Below are 25,737 nucleotides of genomic sequence, written 5' to 3'. Positions count from 1 at the left end.
TAAATACTCAGAAGACATTATCAAGTGAAAGGGAATCGAATTCTTAAAAACATACCTAATTACCAGGACTACTTATTTCCAGCAGCAGAGAGAAATTGTACAAAATATGTATTACCATGCTTAAAAGACAATATAAAAGACAGCATATGTTAGTTAACATTTTATGTTAGTAAGGTTAAACTTCTCTTTATGAATTGTATAAAAAACAACTTTCCTGCCTGCAGCTGTACAGCATTGAATCTAAGACCGGCTGGGTTGACCTTTATACGGCTCCATTCAAGAACCGCAACGGCTCCAAGCTGGCCTTCGTGCTGCCCCACGACAACTACAAGCATCTGCAGCTGCTTGCCACAGATGTGAGCAATGCCAAGCTGGAGCCACTGACCAGCGGCAAGTTTGTGGTGGACAGTATACTCCACTGGGACCCCACGCATGACGTCATCTTCTATACGGCCAACACTGAGGAGCATCCGGAGCAGCTGCATCTCTATGCGATTCGAGCGCTGGCCACACGCAAGCAGACGCCCAAGTGTCTGACGTGCAAGCTGATGACCTCGGGCGATGTGGAGCAGAGCTACTACTCGGCCGTCTTCAATGACAATAATCAAATTGTGATTTCCTCTCTGGGACCAGGCATACCCACGACAGCCGTATACGAATGGACCTATGCGAACTGTAAGTGGAATCCCAATGCTCACACGTAACAAAGACTTGAATTTCTCTCTGTCTTATCTAATTTTAGCTCAGGTAACTTTGAAGAAGCTAATGGATTGGGAGAATAACGACGTATTGCGCTCCAAGCTGCGAGGCGTGGCACTGCCCTCGCACAAGATACTCACCGTCAACATCGACGGCGGCTTCCAGGCGAAGGTGCTGCTCCAGCTGCCTCCCAATTTGGATACCAGCGGCTCAACCAAATATCCAATGCTAGTCGATGTCTACGGCGGACCCGATTCCTATTCCGTAAGCACTGATTGATATGGGTAAAACGGAAAGCTAAAGCTTGGTCTTTACACAGGTGACTAACAAATGGATGATGGACTGGGGCACCTACCTGTCCTCGAACCAATCTGTGATCTATGCCAAGATCGATGGACGCGGCTCGGGACTGCGCGGCGAGAACCTCTTGCATGCCATCTATCTGCAACTGGGCACAGTTGAAATCAGCGATCAGATCAAGGTTACGAAGTAAGTGTTAGGAATAGAGAATATAATCAGCATCCCTCTCCTTCTCACTTCTCTCCGGTTTTTCTTCTCTCCTCAATCATCCGCTTTACACCTTATTTGATTATTTTTGGATATAGTGGTTACGATCATATCCGTCGCGCATATAAATATATTATCCCAAAATACATATATAAATCACAAAAGGAAATATTCTTTATATATACCATTGACAGAAGATATTTCGGTATTAATACTATCCATACTATCTATACCTTCTTTTATAAATATTCCTTAAATTCCTCTTAACTATATGCATAACAGCATCCATTTATTTATTATCTGAAGATGGTTAAAATTTAATTTGTTTATCTACAAAACCCTCTCATCTCATCATATTCATCGTTTACTAAAGTTTCTCATTTCATAATATTAATTAAATGTATCAAACTCAATTTATTGCCAGAAACCTGACGAAAATGTTTGACTACATCGATGATGAGCACATCGGCATCTGGGGCTGGAGCTACGGTGGCTATGCCGCGGCCATGGCGCTGGCCAACGATGACAATGGAGTGTTCAAGTGCGCCGCCTCTATAGCGCCAGTTACCGATTGGACCTATTATGGTATTATACTGATTAAGTCTTCTATTTTGCATGAGTTTCAAATATTTTCCGACTTATAGACTCTATTTATACGGAACGTTACATGGGTCTGCCGGAGACAAATGAGATTGGCTATGCCAACTCGCGACTGAGCACGCGGGCCCAGAAGCTGCGGGGCAAGAAGTACTTGCTCGTCCATGGCACATCCGATGACAATGTGCACTACCAGCAGGCCATGATCTTGGCCAAGAATCTGGAGCGACATGACATACTCTTTAAGCAAATTGTAAGCAGAGACTCTACTATGGGGTATACTAGTGTTACTTAACTAACTTTTATCCTTTCTTCGCTGCCCGTACAGAGCTACGCCGATGAGGACCACGGACTGGTCAACGTACGCCCTCATTTATATCACTCGCTGGACCGTTTCTTTGGCGAGTGCTTCGCCAGCAGCCGGCTGATGAAGAGCGCCAAGTAGAATGATTAACTATATGAATTTTACAGTAATATTTAATGTATTTAATGAGAAAATTGTAAAGCTTGCAGACAAGTTAGAGCAGTGCGAATTAATTGGTACTTAAAAAGATGCATTTCAATTCAACAATTTTATTGATAAATGTAGTTGAAATCAAAACGCTTCAAAACTTCCAAAATTAAAACACAAGCAAAAACAAAAACAAAAGAGAATCAAACGAATGCAGGTCCAAAAGTGTTAATAGATAACTTTGAACAATAATATTTGAAAATGCATTTTATGACATTTTAAGCATATAGTTGAGCAGGAAACAAAAGATATTTATAGACAAATCTAGGAAATGTCTACTAAGCTGTAGTTAGTGCCTGTTATTATAATAGAAATTTCCAAAAATACTAAAATGAAATTTCAAAATAAAAACAACAAAATAACGTATGTAATTCCTAGAAGTTTTATAAACAATTGGAACGTAGCGATTTTCTTGTGCAATTTAAAAAGGTTTGATGAAACTAATGGAAAATGGAAACCACAATTATGTACATTTTTTCCAACTGTCATATTTAGCTTGTAGTTTGTTATAGTTATGTTAATTTGCCACGATGTAAAGAGAATGTTATGAGTTTGTAAATAAGATGGCTTTTGTAATTTAGATGACAAGCGTGTGCTTATTAAGCAACACCACAAAGACGCAAACACAAATAAAATAAAATTAAATAATAAATAAATATATATATATATATATATTCAAGCCACAGATTTCATTCATGTCGAGTCGGCCCCCATCAAACAAAGTTGTTCTGCTTATTCTCTTTAGCTTCCAGTACACATACCGCATCACTTTATTGCATTGGCCCCAAACGCGGGTTACATACACCATATACAGAGATATATGTCTATCTATATCATATATGGTTGCTTATCCTCTGGGCGCCGTCTTCATCAACAGGTTTTTATTTAATTTGAAAAATGTTTTCTTTTTTCTTTTAAATTATTAATTATATTTATATTATTAAGTTTACGTATTTTAAATGGAATTTCTATATATTTTTTGAAATCTGTATTTTACAATTGATATTGATAAATTTATATATAATTTTCTTTTCATAAATTCAAATTATGAAATATTTGTATATTGTTTTCGAACTTCAAGCATAATTTGTATGGTACAAAAATATTGATTTGTATTTGAATATTTCTTAAATAATTTGTTGTTTTATAATATATTTTCCTTACATTTGAATTAACTTTATACATCGACCTTTACTTACATTTGCTTAAAAATTTTATTTTCTCATTAAATTGTTGAAAATGTCTCATATATCATATCAATATATTTACAATAAAACTTCGGAGCATTACGAAGTGAATAAATATGCTAAGAGTTTGTAAAACCAGCCCAGCTCACACACATACATATGTTGTCTAGGATCGTAAAACACATACTTAGGCATATATCCATTGGGAAAGCTCAATGTGATCGAAACTTAGAGGAAACTAACAGCTATTTATTTGTGTGTACTACATGGATAATTGGTAATGGATTGGGGTTTCCTTATGTAACACTGTTGTTCTATTGCAGGTAAACCTCTTGGACTACGTCGTGATGCTGCTGCTGTTGTCCATCGGGATCCTGCAGCTCCTCCTGCAGATCCAGCTGATGGTGTTGGTGCTGCAGGTGATGATGGTGCTGCTGCTGTTGCTGATGGTGATCCTGCTGCTGATGGTGGTCCTGATCTTGATCCTCAATGACAACTCCCTCGCTGGCATCATACTCGATCAGGTGATCATCCGCCTCTGCTTGCTGATGATGATCGATGATAATGTGCTCCTCCTCGACCAAGTGGTGGTCGTGTTGGTATTCGTGCTGTTGCTGCTGCCAGCGCAGCGGCGGCGGCGATGTTGATGCCGCCAAGTGCTGCACTGGCTCGTGGACGCTTGTCGAGCTGGTTGATCCGCCAGCTGCGGATGTGGTGGTTGTTTGATAGACGGTTTGCTGATTCCTAACAATATGACCGGCGGCTGTGACATTGGTTACGCTGGCGCGCTGATTGGTGCGCGTCAGGGTAACTGTCACCTCAGAGCCAAGGCCAGCAAAGGACACAGACGGCGTCGTTGCCTGTGTGCTGCTAGCTGCTGTTGCTGATGTTGATGCTGTCGATGCTGCAGCTGCTGCTGCTGCTGCTGCCGTGGCTCTGGCCTGAAGTATTTTGCGTGTGGGCAACTGTGATGCGCTGACTGTGGAGGTTGTTGATGTTCCTGCTCCTGATGCTGATGCTCCCGACTGCGGCACATAGTTAATCAGCAGCACGCGCTCTCCACTGGTTGTCTGCGCTGCATGGCCGCGCAGGACGCGGCGCTGCAGGGATCCACCAGTTGCAGTTGTTGTCGTTACTGCTCCAGTGCTGCTGCTGCTGTTCACTGCTGTTGCTGCGCTGCTGCGTTCGCTGCTGCTGTTGTTGTTGTTGCTGCTACCGCTGCTGCTGCTGCCACATTTAGTGTTGCTGCTGCCGCTGTGCTGCTGCTGCTGCGCTGGTTGCCCACCGCCCCCGAGTGCTCCACCACCTCCAGGGCCGCTGGTCATATCGTTGGCTCATCATTACGTATTATTACCGCCTTTCAAAATGAAAACCTTCTTTACCAAAATGTTCTTATTGTTGGCCTATTGAGACACATTGATTATTGATGAATGATTCGGTTATTTGTCGGGTTGGTTGGTTGTTTGGTCGTTTGATGCATGAGTTGCGATAATTAAACATTATTTATTAATTAGATTTGGTGAGTTTACAACGAGGCAGCGAAAAGAGAGAAGACAAGATAAAAAACGATTTGTTAATGACTTGGTTATGGATTCAACATGAGGTTGTGTTATGAGAGTGCATATAAGGGGCAACATTATATTATTTTATATATACGTTTCTCATTTCTTTTCATATGATATCATTTTTTGTGTCCCGTTAGAGTGTCTGTGAGTGTGTTTGATTTATTGATGGAGTAGATGCAATATGAGAGAGAACTCTCGGTCGGATTTCAGTGGAAAGCATATTAGAGTCAAATAAAGTTCGAGTTTGCATGGATTAAAGATACAGAAACAAATATGTGTGCGACGAACTACAATTGTTAGTGAATCTATAAAGTTAAGAGAGCCAAAGAAAAATGTTAAGCTATTTCATAAATTTGCGTTAAAAATAAAAAGTTCCAACACCAATCAATATTCAACGAAAATTCTTGATAACATTTTTTTTTTTTTTTTTTCTTCAACATCTTTTGGTTTATTCATGTATATTCTTTTTAAATAAAATTAAATTTTATTTAAGTTAAGGTTTTTTTTTTTTTTCTTTTTTTCGGAAAAGGCCAAATATTTGCTACATGCAAAGTTGAAAAATAATAAAAACATATATATAGAATCTGTTCTCTTATACAGTTTCAAACTAAACCAAAGCGAATATGTGCCCTAGTCCGAAAAAAAAAAATAGTAAAAGATGACTTATCGAAAAAATTTGCAACTATTAAAAATAAAATTAATTATGTAAATATAAAGAGCTTTTTTTTTTGTATATTAAAATTTAAGTGTAGAGTGTACAAATTTTTCTTTCCTCTTTCTTTTTTTTCCTTTTTTTTTTTCTTTGTACAGTGTAGCACCAAAGAAGTTTTGGTCTAAGAGCGGAGAAGCAGGAGAGACTAAAGCTTATATAGATATCTGCAGAGTCCGAGCAGAATTAAGGCAAAAGTCGCACGCAGTCCAAGCGAATGACATTACTTGAATAGTATATAGTAGAAATCTCTCCATCAGACAGAATGCAGGTGAGCCCCGCGATTTGATAATATAGATTTAATAATTTTAGCTAAACATATTTACGGGAATCTACACACAGCGAAGGTAGTGTAAAGTGTAAAATTTAAAAACGACTACACTGATCAGATAGTAAGCTTGACTAGGATGCCTAGTCTGTCCAATTAAGACTACATACACACATATAACATAGGTAGGGGTAGGCGAGAAACGGGTCAAACTACAGCACATTACATAGTCCAATAACCATAGCGCGCTCTTAAACATAACTAAGTATTGCAGAACATAATTAATCATAATAGCGAAATCAATAATTAAAGTTAACAAAATTTTACAACAAAATTGGATATAAAAACTAAAGGCCCTCGAGATATATAGAGCAGGCTACGAACAAGACGATTCGTTTCCAATATTGCGAAATTATGCAATTGCAATTATTTCTCTTAAGTACGTTGTTGCTGGAAGAGCAGTAGATGCTCCAATCGGATGTTTCTTTACAGATCTCCAGGTGTAACTGGTTTATAAGCAGGACTGTTAAGTCACAGTATAAAATATCATTGCACGATTTTAAAATTTGTAAATAATAAATATTGCCACATTGAAAAGCAAAAGGAAATATAATTTACTTTCATTTCCATTTAGTTAACTCTCAGAAATTAAGTCTGATTCAAGTTAAAATTGAAATAGATATTGCAATATTTTGAGCCAGCCCTTGAGGGTTCTCTATGAGTTAGTCATCTAGCCTGCTCTATATATCCAAGTTTAGTTGGTGAACATTTTACTACACACATTCCGTAGAGAGTTAAGCATAATCAGAGAACCAGGTCTTGGATTGGGTCTATAATTGTGGGTGTATGATTCGGTTCGATTTTTGTCATAAGTGAGTGCTTGCTACTCAAAGCGTCTGTGGTGGTTGTTGTTGCTGTTGCTGCTGCTGTTGTTGTTGCTGCTGCTGTTGCTGTTGTTGTTGCTGTTGCTGTTGAAAATCAGTCATATTCACCTGATTCAAGTTGCCAATGATCTGATGACCCTGCAAGGTTTGCACCTGAGCAATCGAGAGCGGAGTGCCGCTCTCGCTGCCATCCGACTGGGCCACCAGCTGCGGTTGTTGCTGCTGCTGCTGCTGTTGTTGCTGTTGCTGCTGCTGATTGCTGGCCTGCTGCTGGGCAGCAGCTTGGGCGCTGGTTGTTGGCGTCGTCATATTGCCAGACGAATCGATGATCTGGTGGTGCTGCAGTGCCTGCTGCTGTTGCACCTGTTGCACCTGCTGCACCTGCTGCTGTTGCACCTGACTGCCAGCCGTGGTGGTTACTGTCATTGTTTGTTGCTGTTGCTGCTGCTGTTGTTGCTGCTGCTGCTGTTGTTGCTGCTGCTGTTGCTGTTGTTGCTGCGCATCGGGATCCTTCTTGACCTGCACGCCCTGCAGCGGATGCAGCGACTGCACCGTTTGCACTTGAGGGACTACTCCACTGCCGCCCGTTTGAGTCTGCCCCGAGCCCGATGTGCTGCTGCCCGGTTTCTTGCCACTGGATGCTGCAAAGTATCGGAGAGATGAGTATATAAGCATTGTGAGCAAACAACTAGGGTTAAAGGAATGTCAACGTATACGATAGGGCGACACCATCTTGGACAGAAGTCAAAACAACTGACACAACAACCTGGCTCTAAAAAAAAATACAGACAGCAGAAGTTGAAGAGTTTAGACGTGAGAGAGTTAGGAAATGACTGTATGTATGCATGTGTGTGTGTGTGCATGTGTGCGTGTGAGTTACATAGTCTGACTAGATTAGTAGATAAGAGTAGGTTTATTAATCATTTGAAAAAAAAAAATAGATTTTTCAATTAAAAGGAAAAACTAAATAAGAGCTGTTAAATAGAAAAACAAACAGTAAATAAAACAAAATTTCTCGCAAACTCAAGTGTTAAAGGTATTTTGGAATTTCAAGAAAAACTAAATAAAAACGAACTTTAAATAAAATATAATTTCTTTCAAATTCAAGTGTTAAAAGTATTTTAGAACTTCAAGTTTTTACAAATCAACTAATTAAAAATCAAAGTACAGTATTTTCTTGCAAAACAACAGTAAACAGAACGGAGCACAAAAGAAACTAGAATCAACAATTTTGTGGAATGAACAAAAATGTCATAAAGAAATATTAACAACAAATTGCCGCAGCAACAAAATTAATTGCAAAAAAAATTTGGTTACATAAAAATGATATACGTATATATTTATTAAACAATTTGTAATATATGTGATTATATATTAGTTTAAGAGAAACTTAAAGTGAATTTCTTTTGTTTTTAAGCCACAATTAAGCTTATAATTACAAATTAATTTGTTAATAGTTTTGCTTGTTGTTTTTACATCTTAAAAATATAACGCGACATGATTGATTTATCCTCTCTCTGTTAAGTAAAATAGTTTGAGTATTTACCGTTATATGCAAGAAAATACTGCATAAATGATCAGAATTGATTAATCTTCTGTTAATGGATTGTTGAAAATGTTTAAGCAAAAAATAATGAAAACTTACAACAAAAATTATACAAAATGAAATAAACATTCATTTGCAGACGGATGTTTTCTTTTTTGTTTTTTGATTTTGTTATTTACAAACATTGTGTGCGTGTGTGCATGTGTGCATGTGTGTGTGTGTGTGTGTGTGTGTGTGTGTGTGTGTGTGTGTGTGTGTGTGTGTGTGTGTGTGTGTGTGTGTCTGTGTGTGTCTGTGTGTGGTGTGTGTTAAGGTGGAATGATTAGGCGAGCGACATTGGGCGGCGGCATCGTTATTATTGGGGCTGCTGCTGCTGCGGCATAAACACTTGATCACCCACAATGTGAATAACATTTTGCATGCCTTGCTGTTGCTGCTGCTGCTGCTGCGCAGCGGCGTTGCTGCCACTGCCGCCGCCCTCATGCTTGATGTTGACGCCCATGAGATGCGTTTGACCACCACCCCCACTTAGTGCTGATGTGTTTAAGTGTTGCTGTTGTTGTTGTTGTTGCTGCTGTTGTTGCTGCTGTTGTTGTTGCTGTTGTTGTTGTTGTTGCGGTGTTTGATGGTGTTGCTGTTGCAGTTGCTGTTGCGGCAGCACAGTGCTGGCCATAATCGTATTACTGTTCGCCGTGGGCGTGGCTATGACCCTAGGTAAGTGCGTAGCATTGCCACGAACTGGCGTCTCCGCTGCCGACGGTGTTCCCGTTGTGTCGCTGGTGTCGCCCACGGTTGTGTTATTGAGCTCAGTGCTCGTCTCGAGTGTGGTATCATTACCGGACTTACTTTTCTTCTCCTTCTTGATGCCCGGTTTGGCGAAGTGCCGCAGCTCGAGATGGCGCCGCAGATTGCGCGACTGACGTATGATGGCATAGCAAATGGGGCAAGTAGCGGGTTGTTCCGATTGAGAGCGTGATCGAGGTTCTGCGGAGATAGCAAATAAAACAAATTTAGATACACTTCTAGCCTAACGGCCTCTCCCATCAATTGGACTCACTTTCTGTCCCAGGCGGATGTTTTGTCCGTTTGGCTTTAGGCGTTGCCGTTGTGCCACCAGTGCCAGTCGTTACGGTTGCTCCAGACGCTGTCGTTATTTCACCAGTTGCCGCATTGGCCGACGTCACGGGTATCATATTGTTGGGGTCCATGGTAACAATAGTCTCAACCTTTTGTCCTTCGCTCTTGATGATCGGAGTGCTAGTCAACAATTGCGTTTCCGCGCCATTTTCATCCAGGACTTGCTGTTGCTGAACTACTTGCTGCTGTCCGGTCAAGTGAGATGTTGTCGGCGTGTCCATGATCGTTCCCATTCCTTCAATTTTGGTTATTTTCGGTGCAGTTGCTGTGGGACATAAGGAGATCTTTCAATATTAAAGAGATCTATGGGAAATATAAACCTTAGATGCTTACGTGACATTTTCTTGACACGCGGCTTACGCTTGCGTGCGGGCAAGAAGCTCTGTATTACGGCCTGGTCGTGCTTGGAAGTGTCGGCTGTCACAATCGTCTGCTGGTGTCCGGCGGCATTGGTCTGAGTGGTCGCTTGCAATATCTGGCCCTGGTGATGAATGTCCTCGACAACCTGTGCGTGCACAGTTTGCTGCGGCGCCGTGGCAATCGTTGCTATCAATTGGTCCTGGTCGTGGTGCTGTGGTATCATATGTTGCAGTTGTATCGAGTGCGTGGTGTAGTCATCCTTGGTCACGGTCTGCGGTGCGAGCCCCTGAATGTTGAGGCACTGCGCCGCCTGCAGCAGCGACGGCAGCTGCCCATGATCGACGCTCACCTCGCCCCGATAGACGAACTCCAGCAAAGCCTCCAAATCGTTGGCGTTGACGCCAGCCAACATCACCACTGGATGTTTGCATGGCGTGTTCTATAAAGATAAGAGTAAATTAATGATATCAATTTTTTTTTTTTTTTTTAATCATACACATTTTTGATATTTGAAAAAATACTCATAAGAATTTAATGATACATATTATATGAATATAAATAAATTAAATCACAATAATTAAATTTGAAATTTATTATATTAATATTTTAAATATTAAAATAAGTTAATAATATATACTTTATTAAATATATAAATATATTATATATATTCATATATATATTCATATTATATATATTCAATTATTTATTTTCATATTTAAAATATAATTTAAAAAAAAATACTTTTTAATATTTTAGTAATTCAATGGTGCTCGACTCTTTTGCTCTAGCCAAACATCTTTGCTTTTGGCGCTCCAAATTTATTTGCCGGCTGAGCAACACGCGTGCTCGCTCATAAATGCTGCTGCTGCTTAGTTCAAAACAGAGACAAAAGAATTGGCCGTCAACTGAGACCATCAAAACAAACGGATAAATTGTCGACCAACTCACACACACGCGTGCACTCAAACGAAACTCAACAAAAACATGTACACACGCACACACAGTCATTCAGAGTCAGAGGCACACTCTCATCACAATAAACCGGCTTTTCGCTATGCGCGCTCTGCATTTCTGCAGCAGGATTGGAGATGCTGCCAGAGCCCATACACTCTACACCAAGTAAGAGCAGCCCGCTCGCTCGCTCACTCACTCACTCACCAGCTCGTTCTTTCGTTCGCTCACACACTCACATGGCGCGGATTTAATTAGCAGGCAGGCAGGCAGACAAGCAGGCAGGCAAGCAGCAGCAAAAAGTCTGCGTCGTTCAGAGGCCCGCTTTAAACGGTGAGCGACAGCTTACCACCGTGACGCTAGCAGCGCTGCCTCTCACCCAATCTCTTTAAATGCCATCCAGCAGTTGCCGCGCTCCGTCGCACTCAAACCCGTAGAAAGGCCGCGTACCACACGCTCTTTGAACTCTACACTCCCTTCAGCCAGCCTGCCTACCTACTTCTTTTCTCTGCCTCTTCCTCTGCTTCTGCCTCTGCCTCTGCTACAGCCACTGCTGTTGCTGACGTCGCACTCGCCATTGCTCTGACGCTCATCGATTTTTTCAGAGTGGTTGCTTTTCACTGGTTGCACTTTGTGAGGGAGCGGGAGCGACAAAGAGCATTGTCTACGTATTTTGCGTGTGTGTGTGAGTGTAACGAGATCACTAAGCGTACGAGTACATCTTATGGGCAGCAGCGACTCTTGCAGAGTTCACATATAAAGCCAATTTTTGACATTTCCCGCGACCGACTCTGAGCGACGTTTTTCGAAATTACGCTCTGTTTACTTTTTGAACGGGGGAGCGAGCATAAAGCCGATGCTAGGCGTCAGGTGTTCTACACTCTCCTCTCTGTTTTGGTCATTTGACATGTGGACGCAGAAACAATAACAATGCATGAATATCTGATTGGTGCTGATCTCCAGTGCAATTTCTCAAAAGTAAATTAACAAATAATACAGGAGAAATCAAATAAGATGATACAAATTTACAAAAATAAATATTTATTAATTCGAGCAATGTGAAATACAGCAATCAAATAAGTACAGTACAGCACCCAGAATGAAAAATGTTAAAGTGTAACAACAGAAATAAAACCAAATCAAAAGCCACATGAGTACATAACCACATGTACGTATGTATTCAAAAATTATATGTACATGTGATGATATGCATATGTATGTATAATTCTGATATGAGCTGTATACAGTGTACAGTGAAGCTTGTATATATAAGACAAACGCCAGGCGATACGTAAATACGTAATCAATATAGGCTTCAACTGAAATACAATATATGTATGTATATAAATTCTGCTTGCCAATATACTATATTAATCATTTTCATTTTATTTATTAACTATTTCTTTTATACTGTATTCTCATAGTCAATATCAACTGTACATTTACACACACACACACACACACACACACTCTTGCTGGCATAAGCAAAAAGAGGTCGCGCTCGTGTGCACCCAACAACAGCAGCAACGGCAACGGCAACAGCAACAGCAAACATTGCCAGCAAGAGCAAGAGCCAGTCAGGCTGCCCCGTCATTTGGCGCTCTCGTTTGTGCTCGCTCTAACACATTTGAATTAAAAGTTGGCGCAACTTTTGCTCCCCTCTTCACTCATACATGCGCCTGCTCTCGCACTCTCTCGCTCTTCGGAACTCACTTGAAAGCTTATACATTTCTATAACAAGACGAGGCACAGGGGCAAGGGAGACAATATGACAACGTCAGCGTTAGCGCAAAAGAGTGCGCAACTCATTCTACTCAATTGACAATAGAAAACTTACACGGAAATCTCTGGCGAACTAAAATGACGAGAAAGTAGGAGACGCACCGCAGTCTCATGCTGCTCCTGAGCATTGGCCCAGAGCGACAACTGTGTTTAAGCCAGGAGCAGAGCGCGAATGCACATTTCTTAACTCACACACATACACGCGCACTCAAATACTAATATATGCATGTATGTAGCTTACATTCACATTGAGTTGGGGAGTCAAAACCGTTTCACAAATTCAAACACACACACACAACAAACACACTCGCACGTACGCACAAACACATAATAACCTATTTGGCAAGTCGGACGACGATTTTGATTTCTCTGTTTACAAACTGTACGCGCAAAAACACATGCCAACGAAACGTCGTCGCTGTTGAGGTTATGTTTAGAAAAGCTCTCGCCGCGTACTCACCTTTAGCAGGTCCAACAGAAATGGAGAAGCCGCACAGAGCACGATTTTGTGGGCTGGAAAACTGCGTCCGCCGGCAGCCAGGGTGCAATCGACCAGGTCGCCATGGCAGCGCAACAATTGTATGGCCGATACCAGAGATGTTCCATAATCACCCCAGGTGAGCGAGTACAGCGAATTCATTGGCAACGACATTAGGGCTGTCGTGTCCAAATCCAACAGTTGTTCTCCAGCGTTGTAGTTATATTGATTGCTGTTTGTGGCTAACACGACGAGGCTGTTATTCTTGCAACGTTCTAACAAGAAATTTCATCTAAATGGCAGCGTCAAATAGTTGATGCTGCTGCTCCACTGCTCAACTGCTCAACTGCTCCACGTTCACGAGCTTTCACAACGACTGAATGGCGCGCTGCTTCTTATCGTTGCCCCCTACAAAAAACAAAAAAAGAGTAAAGAGCATAAGCAGATGGAAGACAAACAACTCATGTGCTCTCGCTCTCTCGCGAGAAAAACTTTTTATATACAAATGTTTCAGAGCGTGTGTGTATGTGTGTGTGTTTTGGTGGGGGAAGGGCCTCAGTGGCGCATGAGCTCCATGCGCACCCGTCGCTCCCTCTCCTAAGATTGCTGAGCACGCGAGAGCGAGACAACCAGAGAGCAAGTTTTACAGCTCGTATATGAAATGTGGGCCGCCTGCCCGCCCCCCCACAGACCGATGAACGGACGGACGAACGATTGAACGTATGGAACTGCATGACTTTAGACTTGGAAAAAAAACACACAACTAACACGAACAGGCAACATTTTACATTTGTTAATAGAATAAAACAAGTTGGAAAAAAGCGCGCGATTATCACTTTAGCATTATTCAGACACGCCCAGAAATACATATTCATATTTTGCTTATGTTCTTAGTTTCTTTTTTCTATCTTTTTTTTTTTTTTTTGGTCTTTGTACAGTTAACGCCACGCATTTTGCTTTTGCCTCAGCATTTGTTTTATAACTACAATTTCATTCACTTTTGTGTTGTTATTCTGTTTGTTTACACGCCGTCGCTCCCGGAGCGAGCAATTTTATGCATGTTGAAATTATCTTCTCACCGGAGCGCAAAGAAAAATCTGCTTGCTGCTATTTTATACTCGGTTTGCTTTCCCTTCTTGACCGCCGCTCACGGCTGGTGGCTTTGGCTCTTGATTTTCTTTTTTGCTGCTGCTGCTCGCCAGCGTTGAATAACTCGAACTGAGACTGAGTATTCGATCGAATTACGTTCTGCCAGCGCGGCGCGGTCGTGTTGTATGACGAGTTTTAGTCTCTATACGGAGAAAATTTCTGATCATGCGCGCTGAACCGCTTTTTGGTGGTGGTTTCTCGCATGTTTGTGTTTGTGTAGGCTTATGAGAATGAATGTATCTATGTGTGTGCTCGCATGCATGTGTGTGGGTGACACTGTTGCTGCGGTGAGCGCGTGAGAGTGAGAGAGATGGCTGGCAGTGCGCGCTCTTGAAAGTACAGTTGACGAGCAGCGTTACCAGATGTAAATAAATTTAAGTGAAATACCAATGAAAGAGCATTTCAGTTTACCCAAAATAAAAGATACGATAAATTCAGTTTTCAAAAAAATTTTTTTTAATAATGTATTTTTAAATATTTTTATTGATTTTTTTTTTTTTTTTTAATAAGGTAGAGGTAATATTAATTGTGTGATCGATCGTTATTTAGATAAATATTGATGAATGGCTTTAAATATTCCATAATCGAAAGATCCTGACAGATGCCGGTTCGCTCTTACGAAATTCAGATACTCTTTGAGCGCCAGTTTCAGGCAATCACCTGTTTCTGTGACACACTCCCAAAGACAGCTCGACCCTAATTTTATGCAGATCAAGTCCCGCTTAAGAGCAGAAACGAGCAACGCGTTGTTGCGGACTCGCTGCCAGCGGGGAGAGAGAAAATACCAGGGAGAGTTCTATCCATGGTGCGTCCAATACTCTGAGAAGTATTAATTTAGTGAGCAGCATGTGAGTAGAGCCGAAAAAAAATACGACGCAAGATTACAAATTTTCTCTGTTTTGATTTTGATGCTGATGCTGCTGCCGCTGCTGCTGCTTCAGCTGGACACGAGAAATGTTAACGCCGTTTTAAAAATCCAATCAGCATTAAAGCAGTGAGCGCATATCGAAGCTGGTAGTGCTGAACGAGAGTAGTCGGGTGGGTGAGGGTGGTGAGAGAAACATAGCGAGCAGCAACAGACAGTAGGCCGCAATGCTAACAAGCTGCATCGAACTTTTAGTGTGTGTAGTGAACTACAATGAAATCATTTCTGTCCCACTGTGCGAGCTGCTGACTGCCTGCTTGTCTGAAATTCGAACGGCGCGGCGACATTGCTCGGCCTCGCAGCGACCTCCTCTCTGCCGCAGCACACCCCGTTGGCAATGTTATCATTGTGTTTGTTCTTGTTTCAGTAGTCGAAGTCTATTTAAAAAACGAAAACATGCTAAAATTTGTTTAAAGCGCAGAGACAAACAGATATGAAATACCAATGAACATACACACATACATATGTATACATATGTATAGATATTTGTACGTTAATTTCGACATGCATTAGTATGCGTATAAATAATTATGTGCACATGTATGTACATACACACATATGCATGTATGAGTACATATGTGCTAAATACTTTGCTTTTTCACACTTTTGAATTTCGAATGCATTGATTTCGGCATTAGCAAAAATTTCATTTTAGTACCAATATTCACATAATTATTTCTATTCCTATTTAGTAATACAAAATTAGTTTTCCGCAACGGAACAAAGCATCTCCACGTTGTGAATGTCGCCGCAATAATAAACTCATTTTGCCATACAAATTTAACCTGTGACTGCTGCAGAGTGACGGCGGCGTCAGCGGCAGCGGCAGCAGATTCCCTCTCCCGCTCTGCTTTGTTCTTTTCTGCGGCTGCAACTGCCGAGATACAATGCTGAGAGGTTTGACACAGTTGAGAGGAGAGGCTAGCGTCGCGTCGGCCGCGCGTACTCCAAGAAATTTTCAAAAGCAGACCAAACACTATCCAAGACTTTTTTTTTTTTGCTTCATTATTTTGCTTTCCCACAATACTATTCTGCCTGCATATGTATGTGTGAGTTTGAGTGCGCACTCAGCGACAAACACACACACACACGTACCGACAGACAGGGCGCTCACTGAGGCATTTGGAGAGACGGAAGAGTCAAAATCCACGCAACTCTCTGTTATTGTATTTCATTCCACAATACGAAAGTCTTGTAACATTACAACAACCGTAGGCTCAATTGGTAAAAAATAACGGGCTTGCAAAGTAATCTTAACTAATAATTATAAACCTATATAAGAAACATCAAATAATTCTTTTTACAAACTCTAAGTGGTGTCAGCTTAATGTGAACTATTTTATTGTAATGCTTCTTTTAATTTTGATCTTTCGTTTTAAATACAAAATTTGATAAAAATAAATCATTTGTTTATTACTTATATCATGTAATAAAAAGTACTGTTTAAATGTTTGTACTTTTATTAATAACATAAACTCCTAAAATTGTAAAAATTTTGAAGTAAATTCCTCATTAATTTTATGTACCTCTATGTACCACAGTACAAAGTATTAATTTTAGGATTCATAGTACCCTATTAGTAGTGCTCTATTACTATTAGTCTTTAGTTAATTTCTAATCAATTTAACTTGAATATCTATGAATCATTGCAAAATTTACAGATAGCAAAAAGTGTTATATAGTGCACAATTTCTTGGGTATTTCTGACTCACCTGTAGATTGATTACCTATTTGCTAGGATTGCACCAGGCGACTGTTTGGTAGACGATGGTCTTTCCATCAGCTGCCTCATAGGCAAACACACAGCTCTTATTGACAATGACTGACAAGCGGACCTTGGAAATCAGCTCCAGGGGACGTATTGCAGGTGTTGACTGAATGATGACAATGTGGGAGGCGTGGTAGAGCATGGGATCCCCGGGATATATTAAGAAGTCGGCGCCAAAGGCATCGCCACAAGTGACGAACTTGCCACGGCCCCAAAGATCACGAAAAACCCGGTATTTGAGCGAGTCGCGGTCGCAAATCGGCTCAGTCCATAGTTGGGCAGCTTTAAAGAGAAATTAATATTTAGTTATAATGAAGATAATAGTTTTTCGATTTCACCCACTGTGCTTAGCCAGATGCGGACAAGGCAGCTCTACGAGCGCATTTTGATGATCGAATTCGAAATTATTTGCAACTTCTTGGATCACGCTCTGGGAAGTTAGTGCAGCAGCTGTTAGAGAAGACATTCCTTTGTATAGAGATATTAACATTTATCCTGATGCTTACCCTCATCCGATTTTCCCTGCTTTAACAACTTGTTGCGCTTGCCGCTGAGGATTTTCTCCACATGGCGTTCGGTTTCCCGCAGCTTTTCCGCCTTCAAGGAATCAGCTTGCGCTTTTAAGCGGGCCGCGAAATCTTCTTGATATTCCTGCAATATTTCTGGAGTTGGAGATTTCATTAAGCTTGCGGCTTTGCTGACCAGAATGGCCAAGCCTTCATCTATGAGCAGCTGCGTCTCGCATTTGGTTAGCTCTACGGGAAGAGCTGAAAGTTTATGAATAGAGTTATAGCAATTGATTCCAATTAACCATGTTCTTTCTCAGCTACCTGCTTCACTGGAGCTCCAACCTTTGCTGTTGGCCGTGCCCACAAGAGCGCCCACAATGCGGTGTTTGATGCGTAGCTCCATGTAATCTAATACAATAAAGATTATTACTGATTCGATTACCGGTCACTTAACTTACCATCTACATCGAAAACGTAACCGGTGCCATTTAACAAAGTTAAATACATTTTGTTTTATTTTCCCGTTTTTTTAAAGAACAAAAATGCCAAACTTAACATATTACAGAAATGTTATTAACAGCATGAGTTTACGCTCTGGAACTATACACGATGTCAGCTCAGCGATAAATAAATATATGCATTTTATTGTAAATTTGTCAAACATATTTTATTAAAAATGTAAATAAAATTCTTGTTTTCAAAAGTATTTTTAATAAATAAATACATTTTTGGGATCTAAATTTGAACTTAACAGCTGATTATTGGTTTCAAAGAACAATTTCTGCAGACAGCGATAACATCTATCGACAGCTTCAGCGGAACCAGTTCATCTAAGCAACACTGGCCGCTCTGTTTTGTCGCATTTGCCAGCACTGAGAAATTGAATGCCAGTTTTATTGTTGTTATTATCTCAGAAGCGTTTTGTTAATTTCGTCAACTAATGCATTATAATACCGCGAGTGTCGCAATTATTACCAAACCACATGTACATAATCAACTGAGCAACTGCAACAAAAATGTAGCCATATGTTAAGCGAGTGTGTGCGAATTTGCAAACCGTATGCCATCAATTTAGCAATACGAAGACGAAGACACCACCCACAAAACTGACAAATTGAACATTTGCGTTTTGTTTCTTCACTCAATCAGTTCCTATTAGCACACCACAGTTGGCGAGTCGTTAAACACAAATTGCGTAAATTGCGCACTGATTGTGCGTTATTCGTGGGGCCACAATTAACAAAACATTTCGTGCCGTAAGTATTAGGGGGCAGGGAGCAGAGTGCAAAGGGCCGCGCGGGACATGCCTCGAAATTCGTTTGTGTGTGTGTGTATGTGTGTGTGTGCGTGCGTGCGTGTTGGGTGTGGGATTAGCACCCTGTGGGAGTACCTTTACTAATGTTTATTTATTAATGTTTACTTGTGGCTATTGTTTACTTATCAGCAATGTCATAACTGTTAATGCTTACACGTTCCCCCTCACACGTCGTTGCTTCAAATAATTTGTAATAAACCTAATAGCAGATAGATTGACCCGTTCTTGTTTTATTTTTTCCGTTTAATTATTCGATATGCATTGGAACATCATAAGAACTCATCAACATAATTTAGGCGGTTCTGGCTCTATTCTATTACAAAGCTAGATATCTTTCCCGGAATTAAAGAAGAATGTTTGTATATAAAAGAACATTCCGAGAAATCGTAGAGAAATTTAACAGTTCTCTTGAAAAATAAAAATATGCATATGTATATGTAAATGAAAAAATAAATAAAACAACAACTAATGTCAATAATAGTTAACTTTGACTTGATAAAATGGATTGACGGTGAATTTATTTGATAGTCTCTTTAGAAACAAAATAAAACATACTTTTCCACAAAACCATTATACCCTGATTTCCCATTTTCAATGGGAATATTATATTATTAAAATAATGAGAAATTATTCACAAATTAAGAAATCTTTTGAGAAAAGTGAAAACAGTTTTGATGGATTATTAGCGAAATGTAACTTATTTTATACTCTGTTTAGATAAAAACGTTATTTACTACTGAAGATTCCATTCCCTCTATAGAAACAGAAATATAGTTGAGAACATTCCTATAAATCCCATATTAGAAAAATATGAAAATTAAGACGGATATAAAACCATTTTACTATTTACTTATTGATTATTTTGTTTACATTATTAATTTATAAATTTTTAGAAACTTTCTTTTAGTCCACTTATTAGTATTGGACTTAAAACTTGTTCCATGTTTATTTAGATTTCTTATTAACTACTATTATTGCGTTCTGAATTAATTTTTCTGTATGGAAACATTTGTGAATTTCGGATGGAATCACCAATTAAGATTAATAGAGCCAAAATTTGGAAAGGTGTTTGACTCTGCATAGGGAATGTAACAGCAATTTCTCGATTTCCGTGTTCGGCATATTATCAGCAATAATATATATAGTATATGTATACATATGTAGAATATCTTTGTATCTGTGCTCAAAAGCTTTGCTTGCAGCTCATTAACAAGTATTAGCCTATTTACTAACACATTGTATTTTGTTTCTCTCTCTCTCCCTCTCTCTCTCTCTCTCTCTCTCTTTCTCGCTCTTTGGGTTTGTTAGCGCTGGTGAAAAACCCACCGACGATCGAACGGGCGAAACAACAATAGGAACAGATATAAAGCACTTGGCGCTTGGCCATGTAAATAGAATTTTGTTTTTGTGTTTATTTTTTTGCACACACAATGTACAGTATTTGATGCAGCAGTATATTATATAATTTGTTGCTTTTGCAGGTCGTGCGGCGAGAATAACGACAGCTGCCCCATAAAAGACGTTAACAGCGACGTTCACGGCTAAGGCTAAGCCAGCAACAATAGCAGCCGAGACCTGGGAGACTTGTTAAACGTTTCAGCCTTCGCCCCAGGCCCCCGCCCAGCTCAGATGGGGCGCACGGCCCACTGCTGCTGCCGCCTGCATTAGTCATAGGAAACGTGAAACGAAAATGCGGACTAGTGCGCCGACAGCGAACAGTTCAATTGGGGCTACGATGTGGCTACGGGTTGCACAACAAACAGCGAAACTCGAGCAGCTATATGGGAATTGGTAAACTAAAATGATTAGAAATTACAACTGTTATGAGAAATAGGCCTTTTTCCACGTATGCCATAACACTAGAGTTCCATTAGTCCATGCTACTTTCTGATATCTATCGTATCTCAGTGCCACTCCTCAATGAAATTCTGTTTCTGCTTGCAGAGAATGTAGTGTAAAGTCACAATATTGGACCAGAAGGCAGCTGAATTTTGGTATGTGAGACAAGTTATCTATCAAACTAACAGTAGATTGTATTTGTTATAACTTGCTGCTCTTTCTGTTCTTCGGCGCACAGTCTAAGCGACGCTAAATGATAGAAGACTTGGGCATCGAGCGAACGTAAATATGTTTAAGATTCGACAACGGAATTGTATGCTGATTGCCACGGTGCTAATATTGGTGCCCTGCATTGTGATATTGATGGTATTGGGACCAGAACTATCCACCGAACAGTCGCTGACGCAACGTCTGGCCGAGTGCCACATGCGGCTGCAATATCTGGAGTCCATGTACCGTGCTCGGCAGGAGGACGTCTCGCTGCTCTCCCAGTACCTGGGCCAGTTGCAGACAAACAATGGCAGCAATGTGACCAATGTGAGTCCGCCGCCGCAGCCGGTGTCGAACCTGCTGGATGCGCTCAGTCCAGAGACACGGCAGTTGCTGCGCAACGCCTCCCACGCGTCCAGATCGGGTGGCTCTGGCTCGACGCGTGGCTATGTGCCCGCACAGAATATACGCCTGCCGAACGCCTATCACTTTCTGCCCCATCTGCTGGACGACGCTGGCTCCCTGCGCCCAGCGTATTTCCAGAGCAAAGGCCGCTCCGACGTTAGCATCGTGCTGGGCGTGCCGACGGTGCGGCGCGAGAAGCAATCGTATCTGCTGGCGACGCTGCACAATCTCATTGAGAACATGAATGATGAGGAGCAGAACGAGACTCTGATCATTGTCTACATTGGCGAAACAGACCTGGATGCCGTCCAGCTGATAGCCAAGCAGATTGAGACCAGCTTCGAGGCGCATGTGGAGAGCGGACTTATAGACATTATAGCGCCAGCGCCTAGCTACTATCCAAACTTTGAGCGGCTGCGCATCACGCTGAACGACTCCTTGGAGCGCGTGAAGTGGCGCAGCAAGCAGAACCTGGATTTCGCCTATCTCATGGCCTATGCCCACTCGAAGGGCACCTTCTACGTGCAGCTGGAGGATGATATACTGACAAAGCGGCAATTTATAACCACAATGAAGAAATTCGCGCTCATCAAGAGCGCTCTGACCAAGCCGGATCAGCCGGACTGGTTCGTGCTGGACTTTTGCCAGCTCGGCTTCATTGGCAAAATGTTTAAGAGCGCCGAGCTGCCATACCTCATAACGTACTTTCAAATGTTTTACAATGATAAGCCCGTTGACTGGCTGCTCACCTACTTCATAGAGTCGAAGGTGTGTCGCACGGACAAGGACCAGAAGCACTGCAATCTGGAGAAGGCAAGGTATTGGCAGCACTTCCGCAAGTCGCTGTTCCAGCACATTGGGACCAGCTCCTCGCTAAAGGGCAAAGTACAAAAGCTGAAGGACAAGCAATTCGGCAGCAAGGTTCCATCCTACTATGCGCACGCGCACAATCCGCCCGCGCTGGTCAAGTCGAATATAGCGCCGTACAAGAACTATTTGCTGAAGCGCGCCTATCGCGGCGAGACGTACTTCTGGGGTCTGCTGCCGCAGCCCGGCGACCTGGTGGAGTTCATCTTCGAGCAGCCGACGCAGCTGAGGCGCTATCTATTCCGCAGCGGCAACTCGGAGCACCCGTCGGATCGCTTCTACAATACCACCGTGGAGCTGCTGCCCGCAGATAGCTTAAGCGAGAACTCGTCCGTTTGGAGTACCTACAATACGACAACGGATGGCTATCTGGTGGTGGGCTCGTTCGATGCGCTGGGCGTGGCCGAGGGACAGCTCGACCCGAAAATCGGGCCCCTCAAGGAGCTGCGGCTGCACGTGCACAGCGACAGCGAGAACTGGGCGCTGCTCAGCGAGATCGAGCTGCAGCAAATGGACAGCAATGCCAGCAGCTTGGAGGCGAACGCAGCCAAGCCGCGCTACATCGCAGCCAGCTGATTGCTGCATCGCCATCGGCGTCCGCAGCAGCAGCCGAATAACTGTAGTGGCGACATACCCAAGCATTGATGTTTTTCCGCAATCCGTGTACATCTATTTGTCTGTCTGTGTATATGTGTGTATATTTTTTGAGCGCTACTTTTAAAGCCTATCATCTAAATGTGTAAATAACTCACCTCCAGGTATATATTTATAACGTCTAACTGTAACTATTTATAACTGAAGCGAAAGCTGAGTTTACACGCGTGTAAATGATTATTGATTTGGAATTGAATTTCAGAATGCGACAAAGCATCAATTTTTCTAATACTGAATACAAACAACCCTAATAAAGCATTCAGAATGAATCTAACATTATTTTTGCTAATATCTGTGACGTGTGAACTGTTTCGATCAAACATTGAAAGTCTCTAAATATATATACATATTATGTAAGCGAATTGTACCCACAATATGTAACATCTATAAATGTCATGCGTAACTGTCTTATACTCGGGATACACTATAAGTACCGCCACGTTGAGCCATATTTATGAGAGCGAAGCGAACAAAATTCCCCGTAAACTTGCTAAGCACGTTTCGAAATTGTAATCTTATCATACCCAAAATATTTCCTCCAAGTGCCCCTTCGATTATTTCATTGTGTTAATAATACATAAAGTATACAAACATTGTATGAATATGAATTGTGCAAGACGCAACTGTGCGCGCTCTGAATCGATCTATTTCGAATTGTATTTAATTTTTTGTTATTTTCCGTACTTTTCTAAATATTTTTAAGTGTTATCCAATGTGAACTATTGGCAACTATCTTGAATTATCACATTCCACTAACATTTACTGCTGAATTTTAGAGTTTTATTTTAATTTTGAATACGCTCTTGAATTTCCAGATCTGTCATCCATCTGCGAAAGAACAAATCATCCTTAGCGCATATTCTCAATTATTGTTATTCTCATCTTCTATTATTAAATTGTAATTTTAGGTACAGTTGCGTACGTTTTGCCGAAGCCATAAAGCAAATATTAATAATGATGTATTAGATAATCCTTATAGCATAATCGAAAAGAAAACCAAAATGCATTACGACCATTTTAGCATTGTTGCTTTTTACTGTGATTTGTTAATAATTTTTGCGCGAACAATGAAGAGAACAAATAACGACTAAAACGAATTGAATAATTATAATTCTTATATTGTATGTTTAGTATTTAAATTGAAATGTATAACAATTTTTTGCTGATTAGTCAACTAAATTGAAAACGAGAATACTTTTTTACACAAAATAATTAATAATTATATTAATAATTAAAAATTTATACAGTAACAACAATTGGAAAGATTGCCAAATTTATGATAGCGTTTAAAAAAGCAAATGCGAAAAGATTAAATATTGATACTTTGGTTCCTGTTGAGTAAACGATAACAGAAATATATTGTTATAGTTATATAGTGGCATATTCAATTCAAATATCGAATTCAATTCTTTCGGTGCTTTAAGATATTCATTACAAATATGCCAACTCAAACAGACAAATAACGTAGACTGCTTTGGTATATGACGTTTTTTAGGAGCTGATGTTACGTTAAATACTTGCTTGTTTCATTTTAAGTATCCTATATACAAATATATATACACATATTATATATTTTTTTATATATACATGTCCAATGTACGTACTTTTAAAGGCCACAATAATTTCGCACATGATTGGAAAAGCTCTCTCGATTTCAATATGCAAATTTTGTAATTCTAGTGGACTTTTCCCAGGAGACCCAACCGGAACAGACTTTATCAAAATACTTAGCTAATCATATATGTACTCTTGTCTCTAAATGTTTGTTAACAACTTTAGTTTAATCCTTACAAAATTCTCCAAAGCCCAATAATAAAGATTAATGATTCAAAACAAAGGCACGCTTTGAACATGTATTTGAAGCATGCGGGAACTACATATGTGTGCAGCTTAATAAATCAAAACAGAAAGATTTCAACAAAAACTCTGTTCCATGTGTTTTTTCTTCTCTCTTTTGTGATTTTCAATAATATTTTTGCAGGTGTCATTTAAAGTTTTAGGTTCTATGATGAAGTAGTAAGTAAGAGTGATATAATATCTCTATAAATAAAATACTGCTGCAACTTAATCAGGTTGGAAGTAAGAGGTAATGTAATAGTTTAAATATTTATTAATAAATATAATCATTATTGTGCATTTTATAAAATTAAATCTATCTGTCTTCTAACTAGGTCTATAAAAGCGGCATAGACACATATATATATATATATATATATATATATATATATATATATATATATATATATATATATATATATATATATATATATATATATATATATTTTTTTTTTTTTTTATCACTAAAAGGCTCATTGTTTTAGTAATATTCATCTCCTGAATTAAAAGAATAAAGTACCTATTAATAATGTGTATATACTTACACATCCATCTTACACCATATATAAATACAATTTATTTTCCAATTTAGATCAGTGAGTATACATACATATATTCCAAATTCAAAATCTCTAGATTGAATAGTCAAATACTGCACAAAACCAATATATTCCTTTAACTTTTGATTAGCTTGGCATAAACTAATTTATAATTTTCATTTAACATTTTAGTAAGCCGTTCATGATAAATAATGATAATGAATATTTTTCGTAAAACTCACACAAAACATCGGATTAAAATTCAGCCTAAATAGCGTCAACATATTTGCATTTATGCCCTGAAGCACTTTGGGCCAACTTCTCTGCGCCATTAGGCCACTTCCTAGCCATTCGTTTCGGCTTTTGATCCCAACAAACCAAAACTGTCGCAGAAAAAGACGAAATTCCGATGGCCAAGAGAGAGAAAAATCTGAATTGTGCAACTTTGCGAGCTCACAATGGAGTATCGAGATTGCTCTGAGTGGATGGCCCGGCCCGAATGGCAGTGCGGTTGGCAATGCAAATAATAATAACAGTCGA

At 40.2% G+C, this 25,737-nt stretch overlaps 5 protein-coding genes across 14 annotated transcripts in view; 2 read left to right on the top strand and 3 right to left on the bottom strand.

Moving 5' to 3' along the window:
- Positions 1-7,568, top strand: part of ome (dipeptidyl peptidase 4 omega) — an 84,734-nt gene extending 77,166 nt beyond the window's left edge. For all 5 annotated transcript variants that reach the window (XM_018007054.2, XM_018007052.2, XM_018007053.2 and 2 more), the window contains 6 exons: positions 225-675; positions 743-963; positions 1,019-1,188; positions 1,631-1,791; positions 1,851-2,056; positions 2,132-7,568. In XM_018007054.2, the coding sequence (XP_017862543.2) occupies positions 225-675; positions 743-963; positions 1,019-1,188; positions 1,631-1,791; positions 1,851-2,056; positions 2,132-2,248 (1,326 nt within the window). In that variant the 3' untranslated portion in view covers positions 2,249-7,568. The remainder of the gene's footprint in view (positions 1-224; positions 676-742; positions 964-1,018; positions 1,189-1,630; positions 1,792-1,850; positions 2,057-2,131) is intronic.
- On the bottom strand, positions 3,038-4,826 carry LOC108613538 (uncharacterized). Its single transcript, XM_018007068.2, has one exon. It carries the CDS (start codon positions 4,824-4,826, stop codon positions 3,816-3,818), a length of 1,011 nt encoding a protein of 336 aa, XP_017862557.2. The 3' UTR covers positions 3,038-3,815.
- Positions 4,719-13,355, bottom strand: Trl (Trithorax-like). 3 transcript variants are annotated; one of them, XM_089468207.1, is made up of 6 exons: positions 13,164-13,355; positions 9,944-10,409; positions 9,531-9,875; positions 9,320-9,457; positions 7,036-7,568; positions 4,719-4,858 (listed from the first exon to the last, which is right to left on the bottom strand). In XM_089468207.1, exons 1-6 carry the CDS (start codon positions 13,353-13,355, stop codon positions 4,823-4,825), a joined length of 1,710 nt encoding a protein of 569 aa, XP_089324333.1. In that variant the 3' UTR covers positions 4,719-4,822. The 3 variants fall into 3 exon arrangements, with proteins under 3 accessions (XP_089324333.1, XP_017862548.1, XP_017862547.1); XM_018007059.2 differs by having other exon boundaries at positions 4,764-4,904; XM_018007058.2 differs by lacking the exon at positions 4,719-4,858 and having other exon boundaries at positions 5,842-7,568.
- A 95-nt stretch (positions 13,356-13,450) lies between these two features.
- Positions 13,451-18,386, bottom strand: Tsen34 (tRNA splicing endonuclease subunit 34). Its single transcript, XM_018007069.2, has 6 exons — positions 17,991-18,386; positions 17,854-17,940; positions 17,530-17,790; positions 17,366-17,473; positions 16,968-17,305; positions 13,451-13,589 (listed from the first exon to the last, which is right to left on the bottom strand). Exons 1-5 carry the CDS (start codon positions 18,037-18,039, stop codon positions 16,983-16,985), a joined length of 828 nt encoding a protein of 275 aa, XP_017862558.1. The 5' UTR covers positions 18,040-18,386; the 3' UTR covers positions 13,451-13,589; positions 16,968-16,982.
- Positions 18,387-18,407: 21 nt separating this feature from the next.
- On the top strand, positions 18,408-24,746 carry Mgat4a (alpha-1,3-mannosyl-glycoprotein 4-beta-N-acetylglucosaminyltransferase a). 4 transcript variants are annotated; one of them, XM_089468208.1, is made up of 5 exons: positions 18,408-18,788; positions 20,156-20,234; positions 20,329-20,638; positions 20,792-20,841; positions 20,925-24,746. In XM_089468208.1, the coding sequence occupies exon 5, from the start codon at positions 20,975-20,977 to the stop codon at positions 22,742-22,744; it is 1,770 nt and encodes a 589-aa protein (XP_089324334.1). In that variant the 5' UTR covers positions 18,408-18,788; positions 20,156-20,234; positions 20,329-20,638; positions 20,792-20,841; positions 20,925-20,974; the 3' UTR covers positions 22,745-24,746. The 4 variants fall into 4 exon arrangements, with proteins under 4 accessions (XP_089324334.1, XP_089324336.1, XP_017864123.2 ...); XM_089468210.1 differs by having other exon boundaries at positions 20,711-20,841; XM_018008634.2 differs by lacking the exon at positions 20,156-20,234.
- Positions 24,747-25,737: the final 991 nt, after the last annotated feature.

This window comes from Drosophila arizonae, chromosome 4 (genome assembly GCF_054131065.1).
Source record: "Drosophila arizonae isolate 15081-1271.41 chromosome 4, UAZ_ARI_1.0, whole genome shotgun sequence".
NCBI lineage: Eukaryota > Metazoa > Arthropoda > Insecta > Diptera > Drosophilidae > Drosophila > Drosophila arizonae.
The sequence above is the reverse complement of the archived record's forward strand: the minus strand, read 5'-3'. Positions and strand labels throughout refer to the sequence as shown.

Coding starts and splice junctions, on each gene's coding strand:
- LOC108613538 (XM_018007068.2), bottom strand. CDS start 4,826: ATGACCAGCGGCCCTGGAGGTGGTGGAGCACTCGGGGGCGGTGGGCAA.
- Tsen34 (XM_018007069.2), bottom strand. CDS start 18,039: ATGTATTTAACTTTGTTAAATGGCACCGGTTACGTTTTCGATGTAGAT. Junction 17,474..17,529: donor GCAGGGAAAATCGGATGAGG/GTAAGCATCAGG, acceptor CTTCTCTAACAG/CTGCTGCACTAACTTCCCAG. Junction 17,306..17,365: donor TCCGCATCTGGCTAAGCACA/GTGGGTGAAATC, acceptor TTCTCTTTAAAG/CTGCCCAACTATGGACTGAG.
- Mgat4a (XM_018008634.2), top strand. CDS start 20,975: ATGTTTAAGATTCGACAACGGAATTGTATGCTGATTGCCACGGTGCTA.
- Trl (XM_018007058.2), bottom strand. CDS start 13,355: ATGTCGTTGCCAATGAATTCGCTGTACTCGCTCACCTGGGGTGATTAT. Junction 10,410..13,163: donor TTCTGTTGGACCTGCTAAAG/GTGAGTACGCGG, acceptor TTATCTTTATAG/AACACGCCATGCAAACATCC. Junction 7,569..9,319: donor CATCAAGAAGGAGAAGAAAA/GTAAGTCCGGTA, acceptor GATACTTTGCAG/CATCCAGTGGCAAGAAACCG.